We start from the raw sequence: 22,035 nt of genomic DNA on the forward strand, positions 1-22,035 counted from the left end.
AAAATGAGTTAGAAGAAAGAAAATTGCTAGAGATAGGGACATCAAGAGAAAGGACGTACCTAGGGAACTGACTGTAAGTTAAGATTGTCAGTGAAAGGTGCGGTGCCGAAACAAAAGGGCTGTTAGTTTCCAAGAGATGAACAGATGCCTGCAGGTACGATCAAGCCTCCCTCGCTCTGTATTCTGTCTGTGCACGAGTTTATAAACGGTTATTTTTCAGATTCCAGTAAAAGGCTTCAGTCTCCCATCGCACTCTCTTACCCCTCAGATTTGCAGCCTCCAAAAGAACAAACAATTGCTTGAGCGCTGCACTGCAAAAAGGGACAATTTAGGGAATTTCAGCATCCGTTTTAAAAGTCTGCCAAGAGTTACGGCAACGATAGAAGGAGAGGTGGCGAGGAAAAGCAGACAGATCACACAGGATAATTGCGTTGGTGACTCGCTGTCAGGATCAGTGCCGACGCCGCGGTGACTGCGGCACCCAGCGCCCCAAAAAGGCTCTTACCAGGGGCTCTAGGATGGGGGAGTTCATCTGACACGAGCAATGCCATCTGCAAGAAAAAAGCGGATACCCAGATGGTTCAGTGCCACTGCCCCGTCCTGTATCACTGCAGGACATGTACTGGCACAGAGATTATAACTGTTTTACTCTCCAAAATGAAAAAGCACAGCCAGTCAGACGTAAAACCCATCACAGACACCAGCCTCAGGCGTGAAGGAACAAGTCCAAGCAAAGGTGCAGCTAAAGATAAGATGTCTTTCTACCAACAGGCAATACAGAAAATCTGTTTGCAATTGTCCCAGGCTATTAAATAGGGCAAAGAGTTTTCAAGAAGGGTGGAGGATCCAGGGAGGGCTCTGAGTTTTGTAGGAAAATTACAGTACTTAGCTGACAGCAGGAGCAAAGGCACAACTAGATCAGAAACGGCGTTCTTATATCTTATGGGAAAATCCCCATATTTTCCCAAAAAAGAGAAACAAGTCTTCCCACAGAAGGCTTTGCCACCTGGGATTATTGCAAGGTACGGCCTGGGTACTACTACACCTACAGCAGGCGAAGCTTGTTTTCTCCTCGATCAAGTCACTGTGCTCCTTGCTACTCTTCCACTTTTGGCATGCCAGTTTAATGCAAAAGGTAAAACAGAGCTAGGAGTTAACTTTTTACGAGACTGAGCTACATGGGATTAATTCTCAGAGACTAATGAGTCGCAAGGCCATCCCAGATCAATTTGGGTAACTTTGTTGAGACCTGGGAGCCATGCCAAGAGCATTAACAACCAGAGCCACGATACAAACAAGCCTATTCAAACACAAATAGTGCTCAAGACACTAGACCAAGCCCCAAGGACAGGCAGTACACTGCTACTGGGAAGAAGAGATAAAACCACAATAAACTAGATTATTATAGATGGCTGCACAGAATCTGTGCTGTAGCATACATCTTACTACAGGAGATTATACAAGATTGCAGGCAGACTCAAGACAGAATCCGTAATTGCCACTGGGAGCTGGAACTGGAAGAGAGGTTGGTTGCAATCAAAAATCAAATTGCTTTTTGGTAAGTACGAGGGAAAGAAAGTCAGACTAAGATGGCTATTTCTACTCCGCTAGCCAAAGAGAAGGAAGTATAAGGCACTGCCCCAAGCTCTCAAAAATAGTAAGAGATTTCCCACTAAAATGCAAGGAAGGAAACATGTTGCTTTGAGACCGTTCCAGGAAAGGCTCTTTATTATTTTTCTAAGTGCAGTCATTAACAGCTCTCTGCCTCGAGCTTCCTGCCCATCGAAATGAATATTCAGCACACAGTGCTCTGAATAGGTTGGGATCAGCAGGGTCACAGAGGCAGCAGCAAGAGGCAGCTGCACCCAGAAAACGCACGGAGGGGAACCCAGGCCTTCCCACAGCGCTTCGCTGGGGTTTAGCGTCGGCATTCCCCACGCTACCCTGGATTAACGTACAACACCGCAGAGACGATCCAGAGCACCAAAATCCATCGTAAAGTGGGGTAAAAACGAAGAGGTCAGGTTCTTCCTTAAAAAAAAAAAAACACACCAAGAAAACAAACCACTTTAACATTTAGGCTTTCTTGTTGCAGGGTTAGCTCTACAAGACAGAGGGCTAGGTGCCCAACCTGCTTTTAGGTACTTTGTAAAGTCAATTTAGCACCTCATTTCCACCGGTGAATGACTGCTGACTCTCAAACTAAATTGGGTGCCTGCAGGGACTTCGGAACAGAGCTTGTTCTGCACCTCTGGGTGCCCAGATCTCTGTTTGACTATTTATCGCCAGCTATTATACACCCAAAGACATTGCGAAAGATTTTAAGTTTTACAGGGAGAGGCCACCACCGAGCTTAGTGAAAATGCGCAGGCTGCTGTTAGTCCTAGGCTTTGACTTTAAAGCTATTTTGGGGTGTGAGGGAAGGAGTGAGAATGTTTGCTTTGTAACCAAAAAGCTACAAGAGAGCTTAAAATTGTCAGCTGGGAAAGAAGGCCAAAAGCCGATGCTATAAAATCTGCTTTAGAGGCATAACACCCTTATGCTTTATAAGCTTGATAAAGCAAACCCAACTGTATAAACTGGAATATTGGCAAGGAACTCGCTTGAAGTAAATCTCCAACAGACATACAGTATTTAACAAGTCATTACGAGTTAACCTACAGCGCAGGGTGAAAGCAAAGTCCAACCACTTACCATCTGACTGTACCTTTCCGGGTGTTCAGCACTGCTCTCAAGCTTGTGGAGGATCCCCTATCCACAAGAGCATCCCCAAATAGTTGGGACACTATCGCCTCGATAGCAAAGACGCCCTACACTCTCGCCTCCCGCTTGCAAGAGCCTTAAAACAGCCCTAGAGCTTCACCACCCCAGCGAGCTGCAGTTGCTGCTATCAGGAGAACGACCTTTTCCTACCAGGCATGACATTTGGCTCTAAAGTGACTTAAAAAAGCAGCTCTCCTCAGCTCACGCAGGAGCAAAGTAACAGCCCGGCTGCAAAGAGTATTTCCACATGCTTTGGGAAAAGGGTCAAACCTCACATGAAGCAGCCGCCATGAACAAGAGTCGCTCTCCTCTTCTCAGCGCGTGAGCGATGGGATAGGGAGACATTGTCAGCACCCTGTCAAACGTAAAACAAACTCCAGCAAAAGGAATAACATGGGCCCCAAACCAGCGCATCAGCCGTGAGTGACTTAACTGGGACCAGAAAAGCTTTTCCCCTGCAGTTAGAGTACAAACCCCCTCAGCCAAGAGCTCCAGGCAGCCAGAAGGCTTTTCCCAGCACAGCTTCCACTAGTCCTCCCAACTACACGACTTACACCGTTTATAACCCTCTTACAAACAGTAACGAGTTTACCATTACCATAACAAAAAGTGTAATTTGTTAACGTTGCCTCCGCATTCGGGTCTGGCAGGATAAAAACCATTATAGAAGCTTCATTGTCCAAGAGCCTGCTCACACTGGCCAGCCTCCAGATCAGATCTGGCCTGGCCTCCGACTTCGGAGCAAGGTGTTAGAGAAAGTCTCGTGTCATCTTGGCGCGGCTGGGCCCCAGCCGAGCCACGGGGCTGCCTGCACATCACTGGCAGCACAAAGGGAAGGATACTATTTGTTTGGTTTTTTTAATCTATGCAGAACACTATGGCAAAAAAAAGGCAAGAGAGACCAACCGCAAGAAGCTTAAGTGATCCGGAACCGTCTTCAGGAGGTCCTTCTGCTCTCTAACATCGAGCTGAGGGACACCAGTGCGCAGATGTTTTGGAGCACTTCTGGGTTCAGTGTTTTTGAGGTGCAAGGAGGTCAGATTTCATGGCGCTAACAGCACGCATCCTCCTACTCCTCCTTTCACAGTCAGATTCCTGAGAGAGAAGTAGCTGCTGCTCCTCAAATACCTACTTTAATCCTTGCCAAACATCACCGAAGCAGCCGTAGCTTGGCAAAACATGCTTTAACGCAGGCAAGGTTTCTCTAGTTAGGTGCCAAGTATCAGATTTCTAATATGAAAAGGCATCTGTCCAAAGGGTTTCGAAGCCTCTGATGAACATGAGACAAAATCCAACATAAACCAGCAAGTCAGCAACTTTCCCGGGGCAAGAAGATGGAGAAAGACCATCTCTAAATCATCATCCAATTACTCACGTGCCAAAGTTGCACTTCCACTCCCAGCTTCTGGAGGAAATATGGACTCTACAGGATGTCCCTAAGGTATGTGCACAAGGCACAAGGGAGAGACCAAACTGCAAGACCCTGACAGTGGACAGAGCAGGACTCACTGGCAGCACCTAGATAGGGTATTTGATGGGAGCACCTAGCCAGCTCCCACCAAATACAGCATCCTGCCTCAACACTGCAAGGAGCAGCAAGGCCCCAGGCATGGTTTATCATCAACTGGTTGCACCAGGACCTCCTCCAAAACAGGAGGAACTTCACGGAAGTCCCCGAGCCTCTCCACTGAAGTCAGACAAGCCTCCACTTAATTCCCACCGTTGCTGTCATCTCCAAGATCAGAGCAGACACCGCGTCTTTGGCTAGACCCAGAGGTACATCCGCCACCAGGAGCAAGGTGCCAACCTAAGCATGAACCCAGAGTGACAACAGGCGAGAGCACACCTGTATCCAACACTAGCCAAAGCAACACTACACAAACCCTCCCCACAATCTCAAGCAAAAAGCTTTTCTTTCCTCCTTCACACCACAATCAAGTGAACCCTTGCAGCCCGCGGAAAAAGAGGCTCTAAGCAGAGATCACCAGACAGGAGATTTTTTTCTGGCGTTGCTTCCAGCAGGCTTGAATTTGTAGCACGACAGCACACTGAGTAAACAGACACTCTAAAAGGCAGAATCCAAGACGCACGCAGGCAGCCTCCGGATCTTGGCACTACAGCTCTCGGGTCGCCTTGTGCTTCTTCATTAGCGGTGATACATCTTCAGCTATATACTTCTTCACAGCAGGGACAACATATTGCAAGAGATCTACTACAGGAGAGAGAAATAATTCAAGTTTAAGAAAGGGAGGAAAAAACCTAAGAGACCCACTGTTTCTTACTGAGTAGAGATAATTATAAGAAAGCCATGACAAGCCTTAGAGAATGCGTTATTTTACCTAGGAAATGCCTAAGTGACCTAGAAACTGGAGTCCCATTTCCTGAAATTATTTAGCCGCTTAAGAGCCCTTGTTTCAATGAAAGTGAGAAAAAAAGCTGCTGAAAATGGGACGCAAGAGCCCAAGTCAAGCTTGAACATATTTTCCCCACAATGGTGTGCGAATACTTTTAAAGGAAGATCAAAGTCAAGGCTGTACGGAGTTAAGAACAGGAGACCCTCTTATGTAAGCAACTACCTATGGATAAAACTCTTGTCAATGAATTAAAATAACTGAAATAGCACCAGCGGGACAGGGGACAGAAAGGCACGACGTTCTTGCATGTACGCATGGTCATAAAGTAAAAATATTTTGTCCCACCTGTTATTATTTACATCACATGTGGGCATTTTTATTTATTTAGCATTCAAAGGCACACACATTTTATGGCATCATTATTTGATATGCGAGCCCTAAAATCAGAGGGGAGCAAGAAATATTCCAAATATAAGCAATGTCTAGATATCTGGTACATTATAGTGAGTTGTTTAACTAGAACTGCATTCTGCCTTCGGAATGATTGCGTTTTAGCGGTGAACAAAGCAATGATTTCCTATATATAGTTTACATAATTCAAAACGTGAAATCTTACATAGATGAACGATACAGCGTTCTAAACGTGGATCATACAAACGGGCTCTCTATACGCGTTAAAAATAGAGAGCTTTCCAAAAACAAAGCAAAGGCAGCGCAGGGTAGAAAGATGAAAAACATCACACGAAGAAGAGCGAGCATCCCTCAGGAAGTTTCTCACCACCTCCACCAGAAAATGTACTCGCTCGTTAAAATTCTGCCAACACACTCGGGATTATGTTCAAAAAGTCACATTTTATCACGTTCGCTTTGCACGTGGCTCGGTCAGAGCGAGGATCTGGACGATGAGCAATGCTCGCTCTTATATAAACTCTCCAGGTTTGTAACAGTGCACTCTGCCATATAAAGACTTCTAATCCGATTAAGGTTGTAGATAAGCTTCCTCAGCTCCGTTTTCATACGGTAAATCCACCCCGTGCTGCGGGATGCTCAGCTAAGTCTCTGCCTTCGTATTTTCAGGACCCAACAGTTAATTCCAGGAGAGCTGGCACCCAGCTGCTGTCACCCCTGGTGACAATCTGCCTTTGGATCTCATCTCCCTCTGCTGCTCCTCCTCCAGCTCTATTTTACCAACACTCAAAAAAGAAAAAAAAAAAAAAAAAAGGGAGTATTCTTACTGCAGGAACGGTGGAAGAATGGCTGCCAAGCCTACCTTTAGATCCCGCTGCAATGAGAACAGCACGAGGTAGAGGAAAACTACATTTCACTGCGAGAAGATTAACTGGCAAAGCTATCCCTGCCCACACGCAACCTACTTCAGCTTCACCAGCAGCTGTTCGACCTCACTTTCAAAACTTCTGAGGATTTCCAGCATCTTCAGCCATGGACAGGACCAGCTGTACCTCTAGAAACAAGTCTATTTTAAACACCAGCTATTTTAAATAATTGCAAGTATCAACTGCTTAGCGATTTGAAGATTTGTTCCCTTCATCTCAGCAGACTCAGCACCAACAAGAGCTTTTTGGCAGCAAACCCAAAAGCCATGTTCTGCTCCAAGTCTGGTTTACTCACTTTGGAAACAGTTAAAGGGTATAAGACAGCTCGGTACGGTTAGTTACACAGGTATAAATACGCTCATTTGGGCATTGCTTATTCTCTAGCACTGCCAAGTCTGCGTCTAGCCAAGTCCTTAATACAGTGAAGTCTGTGAAAGACTGCTTTTTTATTATTATTATTATTTTAAATAGTAACAATGGTATTCAGAACGAGGTCTCTGCCAGCCAGGGCTGAAAACATTCTCCATAAGCACAAAAAAAAGCAAGCTGTGCAAGAGCTCTGCTAAAGGCAGCACTGCAAGTGTGGCAGTGCATCCCCTGAAGGCAGGGAAGTGGTGAACTTTGCAGCTTTACACACTTTTGAACTCGAGGCACAACATGCATTTCATACTAAAGGAGTTCAAACGTCTTCTTTTCGGGAGAAGGGGAGGAAAACATCTTCATACAGCTTCTCTTTTTGGATTTATTTGGTAGCCGTGCCTCACAAAGAGAGCTCAGAAGCGAGGCTAGCTCTGCAGAGCGTGCACAGAGAAATACCCCCAGTGGGTAGCATGGCCCGTAGCTGGCAGAGAAGCTTTGTTTATTCATGAACCAGCTTGCAACGGCTGGCACCGCGTCTCCACCGCCGCTTTATTCTCTCGCGCAAGGGTGGGACAGCAGAGCGGCATTCCAGACCGCTGCAGGCTCTCCGCGGGCTGGCTCGCTCCTGCGACGAGAGCGGCAGCGCTGTTCGCAATCCCCACGCTGCTCTCCGTGAGCCAAACACGTTGCTTTCGTCGGGAAACTTCAATAAATGGCTGCTGTCACCTGGGAGCTCAGCTCTGCACTTGTCCCGATGCGGGACAGCAGCCCCTACTCACGTACAGAAGCAAAAGGGAGATGTGGAGGTAGGAAAGTTCACCCCAGCCAGCTCGGCCTCTCATCGCCACCCCAGCAAAGCGTGCAAAGAGCTTAGAGGAAAGAAATGCAATCCAAAAATCCCTCTTAGCATTAATTAGCCAGCATTAAAATTAGGTTTAGCCTCGGTGAAACCACATTGTGTTGGAGTTGGTTAAGGCACTGAATTTATGTTTCAAAAACAAATGTCAAACTTTGGCATGCATTAAAATACAGCGCGTGCTAAATAAAGGCTACTGTGCAGCTGACTTCTGTGTCAGCACAAGCCCCACCAGGTGTATCAGGGAGGTGGGGGGGGGGGAAGCAAGAAGCTCTTGGAAGATTATGAAATTGAACTTCAAAGAAGCAATTAAGCCAAACTCCCACGAGCCAAGACTAATTGCAGCAAAACACATTGTAAATACCAGCTCTAAAGAGGGAGAACAAACCCAAGCGCACGAACATCAACCAGCAGCTTGGAGAGGAACCTCTGTGGATACCACCACCTCCAAGGGCTGTAAACCAGGAAATCCTGGTGTCCTCCAACGCGTGTGCTCTCCGTGGCCCGGTCTCACAGCTTACTCGCCTGCGTGCACATTGCTGAGGCCACAGAAACAGCTTGGCCAACCTCAAACTCCCGCTCCCGCTGCTTCTGCCGGCAGAGCAAGGCTGCACGCAGGTTGAGCCTTAACTTTTCGGATCTGGGCAAAGCGATTCGAAGAAGCGGAGAAGGAGCAGAATTAAGAGATTCGCTGAGGACTTCAAGTGACACGATGTAGGAATTCATCAGCCAGACAAAAAGATGGGACAAATATTGTGATGTGAGGGCTGAGCATTATGCGGCTGATATTCAAAAGGAAGCAAGGCTATAAATGTGCTTTTGTTTTAGTCTCTATAGGCAGCTTCCTACGCACCTCTACACCAAACAGAAAGCATTTCTAGCTCCCCAGGGAAACCCAGTCCCCTTGCTTACATCTCTGCTCAGCCTACACTACTCGGCATTCACCCGCTGTATTACAAGTTCCTTGAAACCAAAACCAAGAAACAGGATTACTTTAAAAGGGGGGAAAAAAATAATAATGAAGTTACAGGAAGCAACAGGTCCTCAATCCTGAAGGTCTGTTACAAAAAAATATTTTCTCCCAGCACTGGGAAGCTCTCTCAAAATGCATCATAGTTGGGTGCTAAATGACTGGGGGAAGAGCGGTTTTGGAAATCTGGCCTCAATTCTTGGTGCTGGGAACGTCAAAAAAAAAAAAAAAAAAAGAAAAGAAAAAAAAAGGTCCCAAGAAAGTCAGAAGGATAAATAAAACCAAACAGAATGTGGAAAAGCATCACATGTGATGCAGCAGAAAATGAGTCCAAAACAAAATCCAACCCAGAGATCCTCTACGAACACATGCTGCAAAAAACAACACGTGCACCACGAGGCCTGCCAGAAGCCGACTGTATTTTACTAAGCCATTTTAAAAACGTTTCCACCACAAAGAGGCAGCGACCGGCTCTGGGCGAAGATGTGTCCTAGATGCCCTGATCCCCGCTGCACACCCTTCAGAAGAGCTCCAGTTCCTCCTGGCTGCCTCATCAGGTGAAACTGGTGGACCTTGCAAGCAGGTTCCTGCATGTTCAAGGAGGATGGAAGGAGGATTCCGTTTCTTCCTCACAACCATCCTTTCGCACCCATCCACTAGCGCTTCCTCTCTCAAACTTCCCCTTCTTTCAAAACGGGTGAGGGAAATTTCCTGCCTGCCCCATGCCACGTCCACAAACCCCCTTTTAGTCATCCTGAGAACGTCCTCCAGTCAGCGTCTCCTCCAGTTGGGCTCTGAGGGGTTTCAGAAGAGATGAGAATAAAGACATTAATGAGAAGTTTGATTTTTTTTAAGCCACGTCCTTTTATTTTTGCCATCTTCCTACACGGCATATCTATGCAATCACCATCATAGTCGTGCCACGCGGATTGTAAGGCGCTTCCAAGTTAACTCGGACCAACAACAGCCCTGTCAACCAACTTAAAAAGAGTAACAACACTTGCAACCTACCAAGGTGGGCTGAGCGTGTAACAGCGGGACTCAGCAAGGCTCAACAGCAAGTTCATTTTCACCTGACATCTTCGTAAATCACACAGAGAAAAAAAAAAATGAGAGTGCTAACCACATACGGTGGGCGTCGCGGGAGAAGACTGGAAAATAAGGAGCCTTGGGAAAGCAGAAATACGAGCAAGAATAAGTAGAAATTAACGTTAGAAACACCCTTCAACAGGGGAAGGCTAAGCTAGAGTGAAAGACAAATGGCAAGCGGAAGCTTTAACATATTCACAAAGTTTGTGTAAAGCTTTTCCTTCTTATAATGTGAGCAGACAGAGAGCAAGGAGGGAAAGTCCCAATCTCCAGCACTCTGATGCAAACCACGTTCAACTCCAAGCTATTCGGTATCAGAAGGATATTGGCAAATTGGAAGGCATTCAGGAAAATACAGTTAAGCAGCTGGAGGGATTGATTTACAAGGAAAGATTAAAATAACTGGACGTCTAGTTTGGCTAAGCGGTAAGTAAGGTGGACACGATAATTTTTTTACAGTTAGTTGACAGGCAAACGCCAAAAGGGAGAGGAAGCATTTAACGTACTACCATTAGGTATAACCAAAGGATTGGCACGCAATTAAGGAAATTCATGGCTGCACCGAAATTCTCAAAGCAGCGAGGTCTATTGGATACTAAAATAGCCTCCCACTTCTCAATTCCCAACCAACTTCTAGGATCAGAAATAAAACACTCTTCTGAGAAAAGACCATCCCGCCCGCAGGCAATCATTACAAACCTCGCAGGTCGATTGCCGACTAGCTGCTTCCACCAGCGGAACCCACTCCTTTTTTGTTTGTTTGTTTTTAACACTAAGAGCAAACAAGCACTCCAGCACTCTCCAGCCCGCAAAGTGATTACAGTTGGCAACAGGAATTACCCCACTCATGTCACAGAAGGTGAATATGATCTCTCGCTTTAAGGAAACAAGGAGCAAGGATGTTAACCCTACTCGTTTTCCAAACAGGAATCTGGCTGTTGAATCCACCTCCCACAAACTTCTCCTCCACATTCAAACAGTGAAGTTATTCTTAGTCTCCGCTGAGAAAACCCCAATCCAAAAAAACTGTCCAACAAAGCCAGTGGTTCAGAACTGCTGCTGAATTCCGCTCCAGAAATGACTGCATTTTAGCGACAACTATTTTTAAAGCAGTTTGCAAAGAACTAGACAACCCCTTCAGACTGTGCCCTTCAACACTGCTGGCGGAAGAAAGTCCCTGCCCAACAAGCACTGTAGTGAGGCAAAATAAATTGGGAAGTCCACTGAAGCGTTAACGACGCTTGTATGTTGTACTCCTGAACGTTAAATTGAAATGTTGTCTTTAGAGGGACCTGAGCAGGGAAAGAAGTGATAACTTCATAAAGAAAGATAACGACGGGACTCAGCGAAGAAGAGGCAACAAAGAGGCAGAAAGAGCAAAACGGGGAAACCTGAGCAGAACACGGAGTTTTTGTTGTCACACACATTTCATCTCACACCTGAACCAGCCGATCTCTTTTCCTTAGTAAGGCTGAGGGACTCCACACCAACGCTTCTGGCAGTAGGAACAAAACAGCTTTGAGACGCGACCCGGGTTGTGCTTGCAAAGTCAGAGCTACTGAGAGGCAACAGATTTCACAGCACCAGCAGCAGATGAGCAAGTGCATGGTGAAACCTCACCGCTTCAACAAGCTCCGAGACGTTTGAGCTCTCAAAGTCCCCCAGTGAGAACTAACCGCTGTTTCAGACTTTGGCAGAAACTACTTAATTCTCTAATTTCTGCTGTTTGCGTGTCTTCCTTTACTCAGTGCTGTGGGAGTCCCTGATCCCCCTGGGACTGCACGGGGTGGGATGGGGCTGAGAGCCCCCCACCTCCCAACACCCTGCAGACCCACAGCCATTCACCACCCTACACCCTGTTCCCCACCTCACCCCCATGGGCACCTACAAGCTCTCCACATCCTTTCTATATCTGCTTGCCACTGGGAGCCCCCCACACGTGGGCCTGGATCCTCCTCAGCTGCCCCAAAAGAGTCACGAGCCACCACGCTGAGCCCAAACCCCTCTTCATCCAGAGGTGGACAGAGTCCCAATTAAAGGGGTTCCCCCTGCACCTCAGGGGGTTCCCCCCAGGATCCCCTCTAACCACTGAGGTCCCCATATCTGCCATCCCCCAGGACACCCCGTATCTCTTCAGGGTCCCCCAGGACCTGCACGCCAAAGGGTCTTCCATATCTACAACCTCCAAAGATCCCCACACATTTCTCTCTCATCTTCTAAAGCTCCCCCACCCCTCAACTCCCCCCGTCCACAGCCCCTCAAGACTCCCCAATGCCTCTGCAGGGTTCACACCCCAGAATCCCACTGCAAGACCCCCCCCTCCCTTTAAAGCCCCCCATAGTTGCAAACCCCCAAAACCCCCCTCAAGACACCCACCCCTCCATGCCCCCCTATTTGCAATCCCCCAAGCCCCCTCCTATTCCCCAGGCCCCCCTCAAGACCCCCACCCCAAAGGCCCCCCCCCCAGACCCCAACCCCTCGTGGCCCCCCCATACTCCTGACGCCCCGTATCCCGCTGACCTCCCCATACCTCCGCCCCTACCCCCCAAGTCCCCTCATTTCCCCGGGTTTCCCCCACCCCGGGGCCCCCCTGGCCTCCGGGTTCCCCCCCTCAGGCACCGCCCGGGCCCCTCGCTGCCTCCAGAAGCCCCGCCCACCCGGGGAGTGGCTTGCCCCATCGCGGCGCCCCCTAAACCACCATTGGCCGTACCGCCCGCCACTCCGGACCTGGCGGCGAGCCGATTGGCCGGAGGGCGCCGTCAATCAGCGAAGGGGCAGGGGTGGCAGAGCGGCTGCCTCACGAAAACTCGGGGAGAGTTGTGGGGGGAGGGGCCGGCCGGGGCTCCCCGCGGCCCCCCCGGGGGCTGCCCCGCCGCCTCTCTCGCCGCCTCCCCCGCCCGGGGCGGCCCCGCGGCCCGCCGAGCCCGGACGCTGCCGGTTACCTGAGGGAGGGCCGGGCCGGGCCGCGCCGCCGCCGGGGCCTCGCGCTAGCTGCCTCTCGCGCTGGGGCTCCCGCCTCCCCTCCGCGAACCCCCCCGCCCCCCCCGCCTATCCCCACGCGCGAGACTCTCGCGAGACCCGAGGGGAGGTAACGGCGCCGGGGCCAATGGGGGGCTTTGGGGGCGGGGTCTCGCCGCGGAGGGGCGGGGCTGACCACGCCTCCTCGGGGGTGGCCAGAGAGAGGGAGGCCTCCGGGGGGACAGAGAGACCGGCCCGGGGGGGGGGGGCCCTCCATCCTGCGGGGCCAGCGAGACGGGGACACGCTGACACCGGGACACCCCGCTCCCGGGACACCCCTGATCCCAGGACACCCCTGACACCCGCACCCCAACACCCAGGAACACCCCAAACCCCAGCTCCTGGCCCTGGGGCCGCCCGCTGATCCCGGCTGAGGTGTCCCCAAAGGGGTGATGTCCCTGGGCAGGGACGGATGGCGGTGTCAGCCCAGGCTGCAGTCCCGAGGGCTCTTGGCTGTCCCCAGGGATCAACGATGTCCCTGTCCCCTTGGGGACGTGGCTGAGGGCTCAGGGTGGCAGCAGGGCTCAGCGCCAGGCAGCTGGTGTCCCCTCTGGGGACACTGCCACCTCCCCAGGGGGGGAAAGCCAGCCCAGGGCAGCGTGGATCCCGCTGCGCCATGCCCCGGTGCCAGCCATGGGCAAGTGACACAGGACAGGGACACCAAGGAGACACAAGGAGCTGAGACCCCGTTATCAAACCGTCTTTATTCCCCTCCCGCCCGTGGTGGGGCCGGGGCTCTCCCCTGCCCCCCAACTGGCATTCACGGCTGGGCGTGGGAGCGGGCACAGCGGGGTGCTGGCTCCGTCACCGTCGCTGTCACCGGCTCCGTCACATGGCGAAGAGGATGAGGAAGGCCACCATGAGGCAGAAGAGCCCCATGGCCTCGGAGAGGGCAAAGCCCAAGATGGCGTAGGAGAAAAGCTGCTGTTTAAGTGAGGGGTTCCTGCGGGGAGAGGGGAGGCCGGTCAGCAGGGGCGCAGCCGGCCCGTGACCCCCCCCTTTCCACCCCCCGGTGTCTCCCCCCTGACCTGGCGTAGCCGATGATGAGGCTGCCGAAGACGGTGCCGATGCCGGCCCCGGAGCCGGCCACCCCCACGGTGGCAGCGCCGGCGCCGATGAACTTGGCGGCGGTGTCAATGTCCCGGTGGGCCGCGCTCGTCTGGATGGCCCGGTGGGCACCCAGCCACACCTGGGGGACAGGAAGGTGGGCAAGCGTGGGTGTTGGGGAACCTCACCTCAGCCCCTCCCAGGCCTCAGTTTCCCCCATCGAGCTCCCCACAGCCTCCCGGGGAGCCCCAGAGCGGGCAGGAGGCACGTTCTCCCCCCTACGCCCCTCCCAGGGCCGGTGCTCAACACCCCCCGGCACCCCCGTGCCCCCCAGTCTGAGCTGGGCGCATTACCTGCTCCGTCCGGGCCTCGGGGCTGCTCAGCACGGAGGCAGAGAGGGGCTGGCACAGCACCCGCGAGCTCCTCCTCACCTGCAAAGCACAGCCACCCTCAGATTTGGGGGGCATGTCCCACCCCGCGCTCCCCCGGGGCAGCGAAACTTCACCCAGGAGTCCCCCGAGGCCACCGCTGCCACCTCTGGTACCCCCCGAACCTGCTCAGCCCCTCGGGGTGCCCCGTGAGATTGGCAGCACCCAGACGGGAGAGCCTGTCCTGGCACCCAGCACCGAAGCGGAGCTCCTGGGCACCCTGCGGCCCCGCCGCAGGCACCCCACGGCCGCAGGCGTTGGTGTACGGATCCTGCGTGCTGCCGGGGCCGGCACCCAGCCAAAGGCGCTTTACTCCCAGCGCCGCATCTGGGTAATTAGTAACCATCGAGGGATGGCAAACGATCTTTAACCAGAGCGGCTGAGCACTCGGGGCTCCGCTCACCTTCAGTGCAGCCCAGGGTGGCTCTAAACCTGTGAAAGTGTCCCCAAACCTCTCCCCCTGTCCCCGAGGGGGACACGTGTTGTCCCCTGCGCAGCCTCATCCCGCAGAGGGGACATGGAAGGCGAAGGAGGGGTTTGTCACTACTCACTAGCGCAGGAGCGGAGACAAACTTTGCACAGGCGTACATGGCGAGGGACGGAGGGACAATACGTGCGGGACACGGCTGGAAGAGACACACAGACACCGGGGCGTGAGGAGCCGCAGCACAGGGGATCCGGCCTCACGGATGCAAGGTGGCCCCTGGGACAGGCAGAGGACTTGGGGACACACAGGAGGTCTGAGCCATGCGGGAATGGTGAGGCAGGACGTGTCTTTGTCACCCAGGTGACAGCTCCTGGCTGAGTGCCACCATGGTGGCAGTTTAGGACTCAGGACTTTAGGGTCCTGGGGGGTTTCACCCTCCCAGGGGGGCAACAGGAGCTCACAGAGCCCCTGGTCCCCATGAGGTGGGACAGGCCTTGGGGGATCCCGCCTCGGCCCTGCCTCCCGCAGCAGGCGTGGACAGAGAATGGGGCAGCTCGGGGAGGGGGGGGGGGGTGTCAGGGCCTGGGGACCCCCAGCCCTGGCAGGGGACGTGGGGGCTGGAGAGGACAGAGCGTGAGGGGCGAAACCCCAGCGTGGAGGGATGCCGCCCCAAAACAGTGGGGGGTCACCCCCAAAACTCTGTGTGTGGGCGAGGTGTCACCCCAAAATTCGGAGGGGGGATGCCCCAACCCCAACCAGCTCCTTGGGGGGGGGGGATCGCCCCTCTCCTGGAGGTCCTCACCCAAAGGGGGGGTCTCTCTTCGCCGCCCCCCACCCCTGAAGGGATCGCTCTCGCCCTCCCCTCCCCCTGAGGGGGTCTCTCTCCCACTCCCCCACCCTGAGGGGGTCTCTCTCCCCCTCCTCTTGCCCCCACCAAGGGGGTCTCTCCCCCCCGGGGCTGCCTCCCCTCACGGCCCGGCCCGCCGCCGCTCACCTGGCGTACCGGCGGCGGGCAGGTCGCGGAGGCACCGAGTGCGCAGGCGCGCCCGCTAGCACCGCCCGGAAGCACCACTGAGAGGCAAAGGGTGCTGCCGCCCAGAGCGCCGCCCGCCCCGCGGCGCCGCCTGCGGGCCGGGAGGCGGCAGGGCCGGGGGCTGCGCGCCCTCTGCGGGGCGGTGAGGAGCAGGGCGGCGCGGGGGCGGGGCCGGGCGGAGGGGGCGGGGTCTGGAGGGAGGGGGCGGGATCACGCGCTGCGCCCCCTGGCGGCCAAGAGGGGCGCTGCGGGCGCAATATCGCGGGGGGGCACAGGGAGACGGGGGGGGCGTGGGGCTGGGGGGGCGTGGGGGTGTGCGTGGGTGTGCACACGTGTGGGTGCGCGTGTACAGTGTGTGGGCAGTGTGTGCACGCGTGTACAGTGTGTGCACGTGTGTGTACGTGTGTGCACGTGTGTGTATGTGTGTGCAGTGTGTGCACGCGTGTACAGTGTGTGCACGTGTGTGTACGTGTGTGCAGTGTGTGTGTGTGCAGTGTGTGCACGTGTGTGCGTGTGTGCACGTGTGTGTATGTGTGTACGTGTGTGCACGTGTGTGTATGTGTGTGCAGTGTGTGCACGTGTGTGTACGTGTGTGCACGTGTGTGTATGTGTGTGCAGTGTGTGCACGTGTGTGCGTGTGTGCGCACGTGTGTGTATGTGTGTACAGTGTGTGCACGTGTGTGTATGTGTGTGCAGTGTGTGCACGCGTGTACAGTGTGTGCACGTGTGTGTACGTGTGTGCACGTGTGTGTACAGTGTGTGCACGTGTGTACGTGTGTGTATGTGTGCGCACATGTGTGTATGTGTGTACAGTGTGTGCACGCGTGTACAGTGTGTGCACGTGTGTGTACAGTGTGTGCACGTGTGTTTATGTGTGTACAGTGTGTGCACGCGTGTGCAGTGTGTGCACGTGTGTGTACGTGTGTGCACGTGTGTCTGTGTGTGTACAGTGTGTGCACGTGTGTGCGTGTGTGCGCACACGTGTGTATGTGTGTGCAGTGTGTGCATGTGTGTACGTGTGTGTATGTGTGCGCACATGTGTGTATGTGTGTGCAGTGTGTGCACATGTGTGCGTGTGTGTACGTGTGTGCGTGTGTGCACGTGTGTGTATGTGTGTGCAGTGTGTGCACGTGTGTACGTGTGTGTGCACATGTGTGTGTACAGTATGTGCACGTGTGTGCATGTGTGTGCAGTGTGTGCACGTGTGTACCTGTGTGTGCATGTGTGCGCACATGTGTGTATGTGTGTACAGTGTGTGCACATGTGCACGTGTGTGTGTATGTGTGCGCACATGTGTGTATGTGTGTGTACATGTGTGCGCATGTGTTTGTGTGTACAGTGTGTGCACGTGTGCACGTGTGTGCGCACATGTGCGTATGTGTGTACGGTGTGTGCACGTGCGTACATGCATGCGTGTGTGCGCACGTGTGTATGTGTGCGTACACATCCGTCTACACGCGTGACACGTGTGCGCGCCCAGGTGTGCGTACACGTGTGTGCACAGGGGCATGTGCATCGCTCTGGTCCGCGTGCTTAACCGTGTGTGTTTGCACACGCGTGTGCAAGGAGCATGCACGTGTGTGAGGCCGGGGGTGCCGTGTCACCCCGGGGTGCTGGGGGTAATGGTGTCACCCCAGGGTGTGGGGGCTCCCCAGGGTGCAGAGGGAGGTGCTGTCACCCCAGGGTGCTGGGGGCACTGTGTCACCCCAGGGTGCGGGGGGAACGGTGTCACCCCAGGGTGCTGAGGGTAATGGTGTCACCCCAGGGTGCTGGGGGTCACTCAGGGTGCGGGGGGGGGCTGTGTCATCCCAGGGTGCTGTGGGCACTGTGTCACCCGAGGGTGCGGGGAGAACAGTGTCACCCCAGGGTGCTGGCGGCCCCCTAGGGTGCCGGGGGGGGGGGGGGCATGTCACCCCAGGGTGCTGTGGACACTGTGTCCCCCCAGGGTGCTGGTGGTAATGGTGTCACCCCAGGGTGCTGGGGGCCACTCAGTATGCGGGGGGGGGCTGTGTCATCCCAGGGTGCTGGGGGCCCGCAAGGTTGCAGGGGGGTGGTGTCACCCCAGGGTGTGGGAGCACCCAGGGTGCAGAGGGGGGTGGTGTCACCCCAGGGTGCTGGGGGCCACTCAGGGTGCGGGGGGGGGGGGCTGTGTCATCCCAGGGTGCTGGGGGCCCCCAGGGTTGCAGGGGGGTGGTGTCACCCCAGGGTGCTGTGGGCACTGTGTCACCCCAGGGTGCTGGTGGTAATGGTGTCACCCCAGGGTGCTGGGGGCCCCCAGGGTTGCAGGGGGGTGGTGTCACCCCAGGGTGCTGGTGGTAATGGTGTCACCCCGGGGTGCTGGGAGGCCGGGGCACCCCAGGGTGGGGGGGGACCGGTGTCACCCCAGGGTGCTGGTGGTAATGGTGTCACCCCAGGGTGCTGTGGGCACTGTGTCACCCCAGGGTGCTGGGAGGCTGGGACACCCAAGGGTGCAGGGGGGACGGTGTCACCCCAGGGTGCTGGTGGTAATGGTGTCATCCCAGGGTACTGGGGGCCCCCAGGGTTGCAGGGGGGTGGTGTCACCCCAGGGTGCTGGTGGTAATGGTGTCACCCCAGGGTGCTGGGGGCCCCCAGGGTTGCAGGGGGGTGGTGTCACCCCAGGGTGCTGGTGGTAATGGTGTCACCCCGGGGTGCTGGGAGGCCGGGGCACCCCAGGGTGGGGGGGGACCGGTGTCACCCCAGGGTGCTGGTGGTAATGGTGTCACCCCAGGGTGCTGTGGGCACTGTGTCACCCCAGGGTGCTGGGAGGCTGGGACACCCAAGGGTGCAGGGGGGACGGTGTCACCCCAGGGTGCTGGTGGTAATGGTGTCATCCCAGGGTACTGGGGGCCCCCAGGGTTGCAGGGGGGTGGTGTCACCCCAGGGTGCTGGTGGTAATGGTGTCACCCCAGGGTGCTGGGGGCCCCCAGGGTTGCAGGGGGGTGGTGTCACCCCGGGGTGCTGGTGGTAATGGTGTCATCCCAGGGTACTGGGGGCCCCCAGGGTTGCAGGGGGGTGGTGTCACCCCATGGTGCTGGTGGTAATGGTGTCACCCCGGGGTGCTGGGAGGCCGGGACACCCAAGGGTGCGGGGGGGACGGTGTCACCCCAGGGTGCTGGTGGTAATGGTGTCACCCCGGGGTGCTGGGAGGCCGGGGCACCCCAGGGTGGGGGGGGCGGTGTCACCCAGCGCGGGGTGCGGGGCCAGGCGGGCTGTCAGGCGGCCGTATCGATGGGCAGCCCTAATGCGGGAAGCCGTAAAGGCAGCGAGCGCCGCTATTCATTAAATCAGCGCTCTAATTAACTTTCATTAAGGGAAAATCAATACCGAGGAGCCGGCAGCGGAGGGGGGGGCCGTCCGTCAGCCCCGCCCCGCGCCGCGCCGCGCCGCGGGGGGCTCCGTGCGTGGGCAGGGGGCACGCGTGGGTGGGCACACGGGTGGGAGCGGCTGCGCGTGTGCACGTAGGGGGGGTGCGGGGGGGGTGCACATGGGGGGGGTGGGGGGGTGCGGGGGGGTGTGCATATGGGGGGTGGGGGGTGTGCGGGGGATGTGCGGGGGGGTGCGGGGGGGTGTGCACATGGGGGGTGGGGGGTGTGCGGGGGGGGTGCGGGGGGCGAGGGGGGGTGCGGGGGTTGTGCACATGGGGGGTGGGGGGTGTGCGGGGGGGCTGCGGAGGGTGAGGGGGGTGCGGGGGGGTGTGCACATGGGGGGGTGGGGGGGTGTGCAGGGGCGAGGTGCGGGGGGGGTGCGGGGGGGTGCATGGGGGGTGGGGGGTGTGCAGGGGGGATGTGCGGGGGGGTGCGGGGGGGTGCATGGGGGGTGTGCACATGGGGGGGTGGGGGGGTGTGCAGGGGGGATGTGCGGGGGCGTGCGGGGGGGTGCGGGGGGTGTGGGGGGGTGCATGGGGGGTGTGCACATGGGGGGTGTGCACATGGGGGGGTGGGTGTGGGGATGTGCGAGGGGGTGCGGGGGGGTGCGGGGGGGTGCATGGGGGTGTGTGCACACAGGGGTGTGCGTGTGCGTGGGGGTTGTGCGTGTGCGTGGGGGTGTGCGTGGTGGGGGTGTGCGTCTGTGCGCCTGTGCATGGAGGGGTGTGCACATGGGGGTGTGCGTGTGTGTGTGCGTGGGGGGGTGTGCACATAGGGGGTGTGTGGGGGGGTGTGTGTGCGTGGGGGGGTGTGCATGTGTGTGCATGCATGGAGGGGTGTGCACAGGGGGGTGTGCGTGTGTGTGTGTGCGGGGGGGGTGTGCATGGAGGGTGTGCGTGTGTGTGTGTGCGTGGGGGGGCGTGCACATGGGGGGGCGTGCATGGAGGGGGTGTGCACAGGGGGGGTGCATGCGTGTGTGTGTGTGCGTGGCGGGGTGTGCACACGGGGGGTGCATGCGTGTGTGCACACAGCGGGTTTGCACAGGGACACACGTGTGCGTGCAGGAGCGCGTGTGCGAGGTGCGTGCGGGTGCCTGTACGGGGGGGGGGGGGGGCGGGTGGGTGCCCCCCCAAGCCCCCAGCCGCACCCCCGCCATCCTGCACCCCAAACCCCCGGGGCACCACGCATCCTCCCCCCAACCCTCCCCCCGGTTCCCCCTTTTATCCCCTAAAACCCCCAGAAGGGCCCCCCCAGCCCTCAACCCCCCAAAACCTCCTCCGCGGCCTGGCCGTCCGTCCGTCTTTGTCCGCCTTTCCTCCCCCCCTCTTCTTTTTTTTTTTTTTTTCCCCTCCTTTTCCCTTTTTTTTTTATTTTTTTCTTTTTTTTATATTCCCTGATTTAAACCACGGCTCCATTTGCTGCCACTGACCTTAACGGCTTAAATTAAAAAGCAATGTTCTGTGCGCGCCTCCAAAGCCACCGCGACGGGAGGGAGGGGTCGAGGGGGGCCCCCCCCATCCACCCCCCCCCGCCTTTCCACCCCCCCCACTCCCCCCGTGGGCTCTGATGGTTTTAATATCACCGTAATGGCTTTGACCTTGCGATTAATAGCGGGATTTGCAAAGCCGCCGCGGCGTGACGGCGGCCGCCGCTCGGGGGGGGTGGGGGGGGGTGTAGGGGGGTGTCCCACTTTTGGGGGGGGGGGGGTTTGGGGTGGGTGGGTGGGGGTTAGTGCTGGGTGGGGAAACTGAGGCACGAATGGGGGAATGGTGGGGACCGGGGTGATGCTGTAAATTGGGGGGGGGGAGGGTGATGGGGGGCTGGAGGTGGGAGTGGGGGTGCAGGTGGGTGTTGGGGAGTTGGGACACGCGTGTGTGGGGACACGCGTGTGCCTACGCGTGTGCATGGCTGGGGGGGAGTCTCTGGGGCGCGGGCGGCTGCCGTGGGGTGCCCCCACCTCCACGGGGGGGAAAACGGGTGTATAGAGGATGGGGGGGGACAGTGGGTGGCACAGGGGGGGGGCTTAGGGGTGCGGAAGGGGGTTCAGGGGGGTGGGGGTGGGCAAGGGGCTGCCGGGGCCGGGGGGGCCGGGGGTTACCGGGGGCCCGCGGGGTGGGGGGTGCCGGAGGGGGTGCTGCTGCCCCAGCCCGGCCCCGCTGCCGGTGCCCGTCCCTGTCCCCGTCCCTGTCCCCGCTCCCGGTCCCTGTCCCCATCCCCGTCCCGGCGCTGGCGCAGTCGCCGCCCGCGCTGCATCCTAATGAGGCGGCGGCGGCGGCGGCGGCGGCGGCGGCGGGGGACGGGGACGGGAACGGGGACGGGGACGGGGACAGGGATGGGGACAGGGATGGGGACGGGGTGGGCATGGGGATGGGGCCGGGCTGCCTCCCGCCACCTCCGCGCCCCGACGGAAGGATGGGGGGGGCTGGGGGTCCGGGGGGATCCCCCTGCACCCACAGGGCCGGTGACAGGCGGCGGAGGGACAGTGACACACACCGGGCACAACCGCTCACCCCCGCGGGTGTGAGCACAGGCACAGGCACCCCCGCACCGCCCGGCCCTGCCACACCCGCACAGCTGGATTCGGGGGGGGGTGTCACCGTCACACCCACAGCTGGATCGTGGGGGTCACTGTCACACCCACAGCTGGATCCCAGGGATCATGGTCACAGCCACAGCTGGATCATGGGGGGTCACTGTCACACCCACAGCTGGATCCCAGGGATCACCATCACACCCACAGCTGGATCGTGGGGGTCACTGTCACACCCACAGCTGGATCCCAGGGATCACCATCACACCCACAGCTGGATTCCAGGGATCATGGTCACAGCCACAGCTGGATCGTGGGGGTCACTGTCACACCCACAGCTGGATCCCAGGGATCACCATCACACCCACAGCTGGATCACAGGGATCATGGTCACAGCCACAGCTGGATCGTGGGGGTCACTGTCACACCCACAGCTGGAT

The 22,035-nt window shown here is 56.8% G+C and overlaps 2 protein-coding genes across 9 annotated transcripts in view; both read right to left on the reverse strand.

Annotated features, from left to right (window-relative positions):
* Positions 1–12,764, reverse strand: part of LOC142420973 (cyclic AMP-dependent transcription factor ATF-7) — a 70,386-nt gene extending 57,622 nt beyond the window's left edge. For 2 of the 7 annotated variants that reach the window (XM_075525343.1, XM_075525339.1), the window contains exon 1: positions 12,669–12,751. The gene's annotated coding sequence lies outside the window, so the exon portion shown is untranslated. Of the gene's footprint in view, positions 1–11,165; positions 11,920–12,668 lie in introns of those variants that run through there. The other 5 variants (XM_075525342.1, XM_075525338.1, XM_075525341.1 and 2 more) reach the window with 5 other exon arrangements.
* Positions 12,765–13,429: 665 nt separating this feature from the next.
* ATP5MC2 (ATP synthase membrane subunit c locus 2) lies at positions 13,430–15,724 on the reverse strand. Of its 2 annotated transcripts, none has more exons than XM_075525362.1 (5): positions 15,641–15,724; positions 14,771–14,845; positions 14,145–14,222; positions 13,773–13,933; positions 13,430–13,687 (listed from the first exon to the last, which is right to left on the reverse strand). In XM_075525362.1, exons 2-5 carry the CDS (start codon positions 14,807–14,809, stop codon positions 13,573–13,575), a joined length of 393 nt encoding a protein of 130 aa, XP_075381477.1. In that variant the 5' UTR covers positions 14,810–14,845; positions 15,641–15,724; the 3' UTR covers positions 13,430–13,572. The 2 variants fall into 2 exon arrangements, with proteins under 2 accessions (XP_075381477.1, XP_075381478.1); XM_075525363.1 differs by having other exon boundaries at positions 15,650–15,674.
* Positions 15,725–22,035: the final 6,311 nt, after the last annotated feature.

Source organism: Mycteria americana, chromosome 26 (genome assembly GCF_035582795.1).
Source record: "Mycteria americana isolate JAX WOST 10 ecotype Jacksonville Zoo and Gardens chromosome 26, USCA_MyAme_1.0, whole genome shotgun sequence".
NCBI classification, from domain to species: Eukaryota; Metazoa; Chordata; class Aves; order Ciconiiformes; family Ciconiidae; genus Mycteria; species Mycteria americana.

Bases quoted from the DNA above. Each gene is read 5' to 3' on its own strand.
- ATP5MC2 (XM_075525362.1), bottom strand. From the start codon at position 14,809: ATGTACGCCTGTGCAAAGTTTGTCTCCGCTCCTGCGCTA. The intron at 14,223-14,770 runs GTGAGTAGTGAC...TGTGCTTTGCAG, and splicing joins TTGTCTCCGCTCCTGCGCTA to GTGAGGAGGAGCTCGCGGGT. The intron at 13,688-13,772 runs GTCAGGGGGGAG...CTCTCCCCGCAG, and splicing joins CTCATCATCGGCTACGCCAG to GAACCCCTCACTTAAACAGC.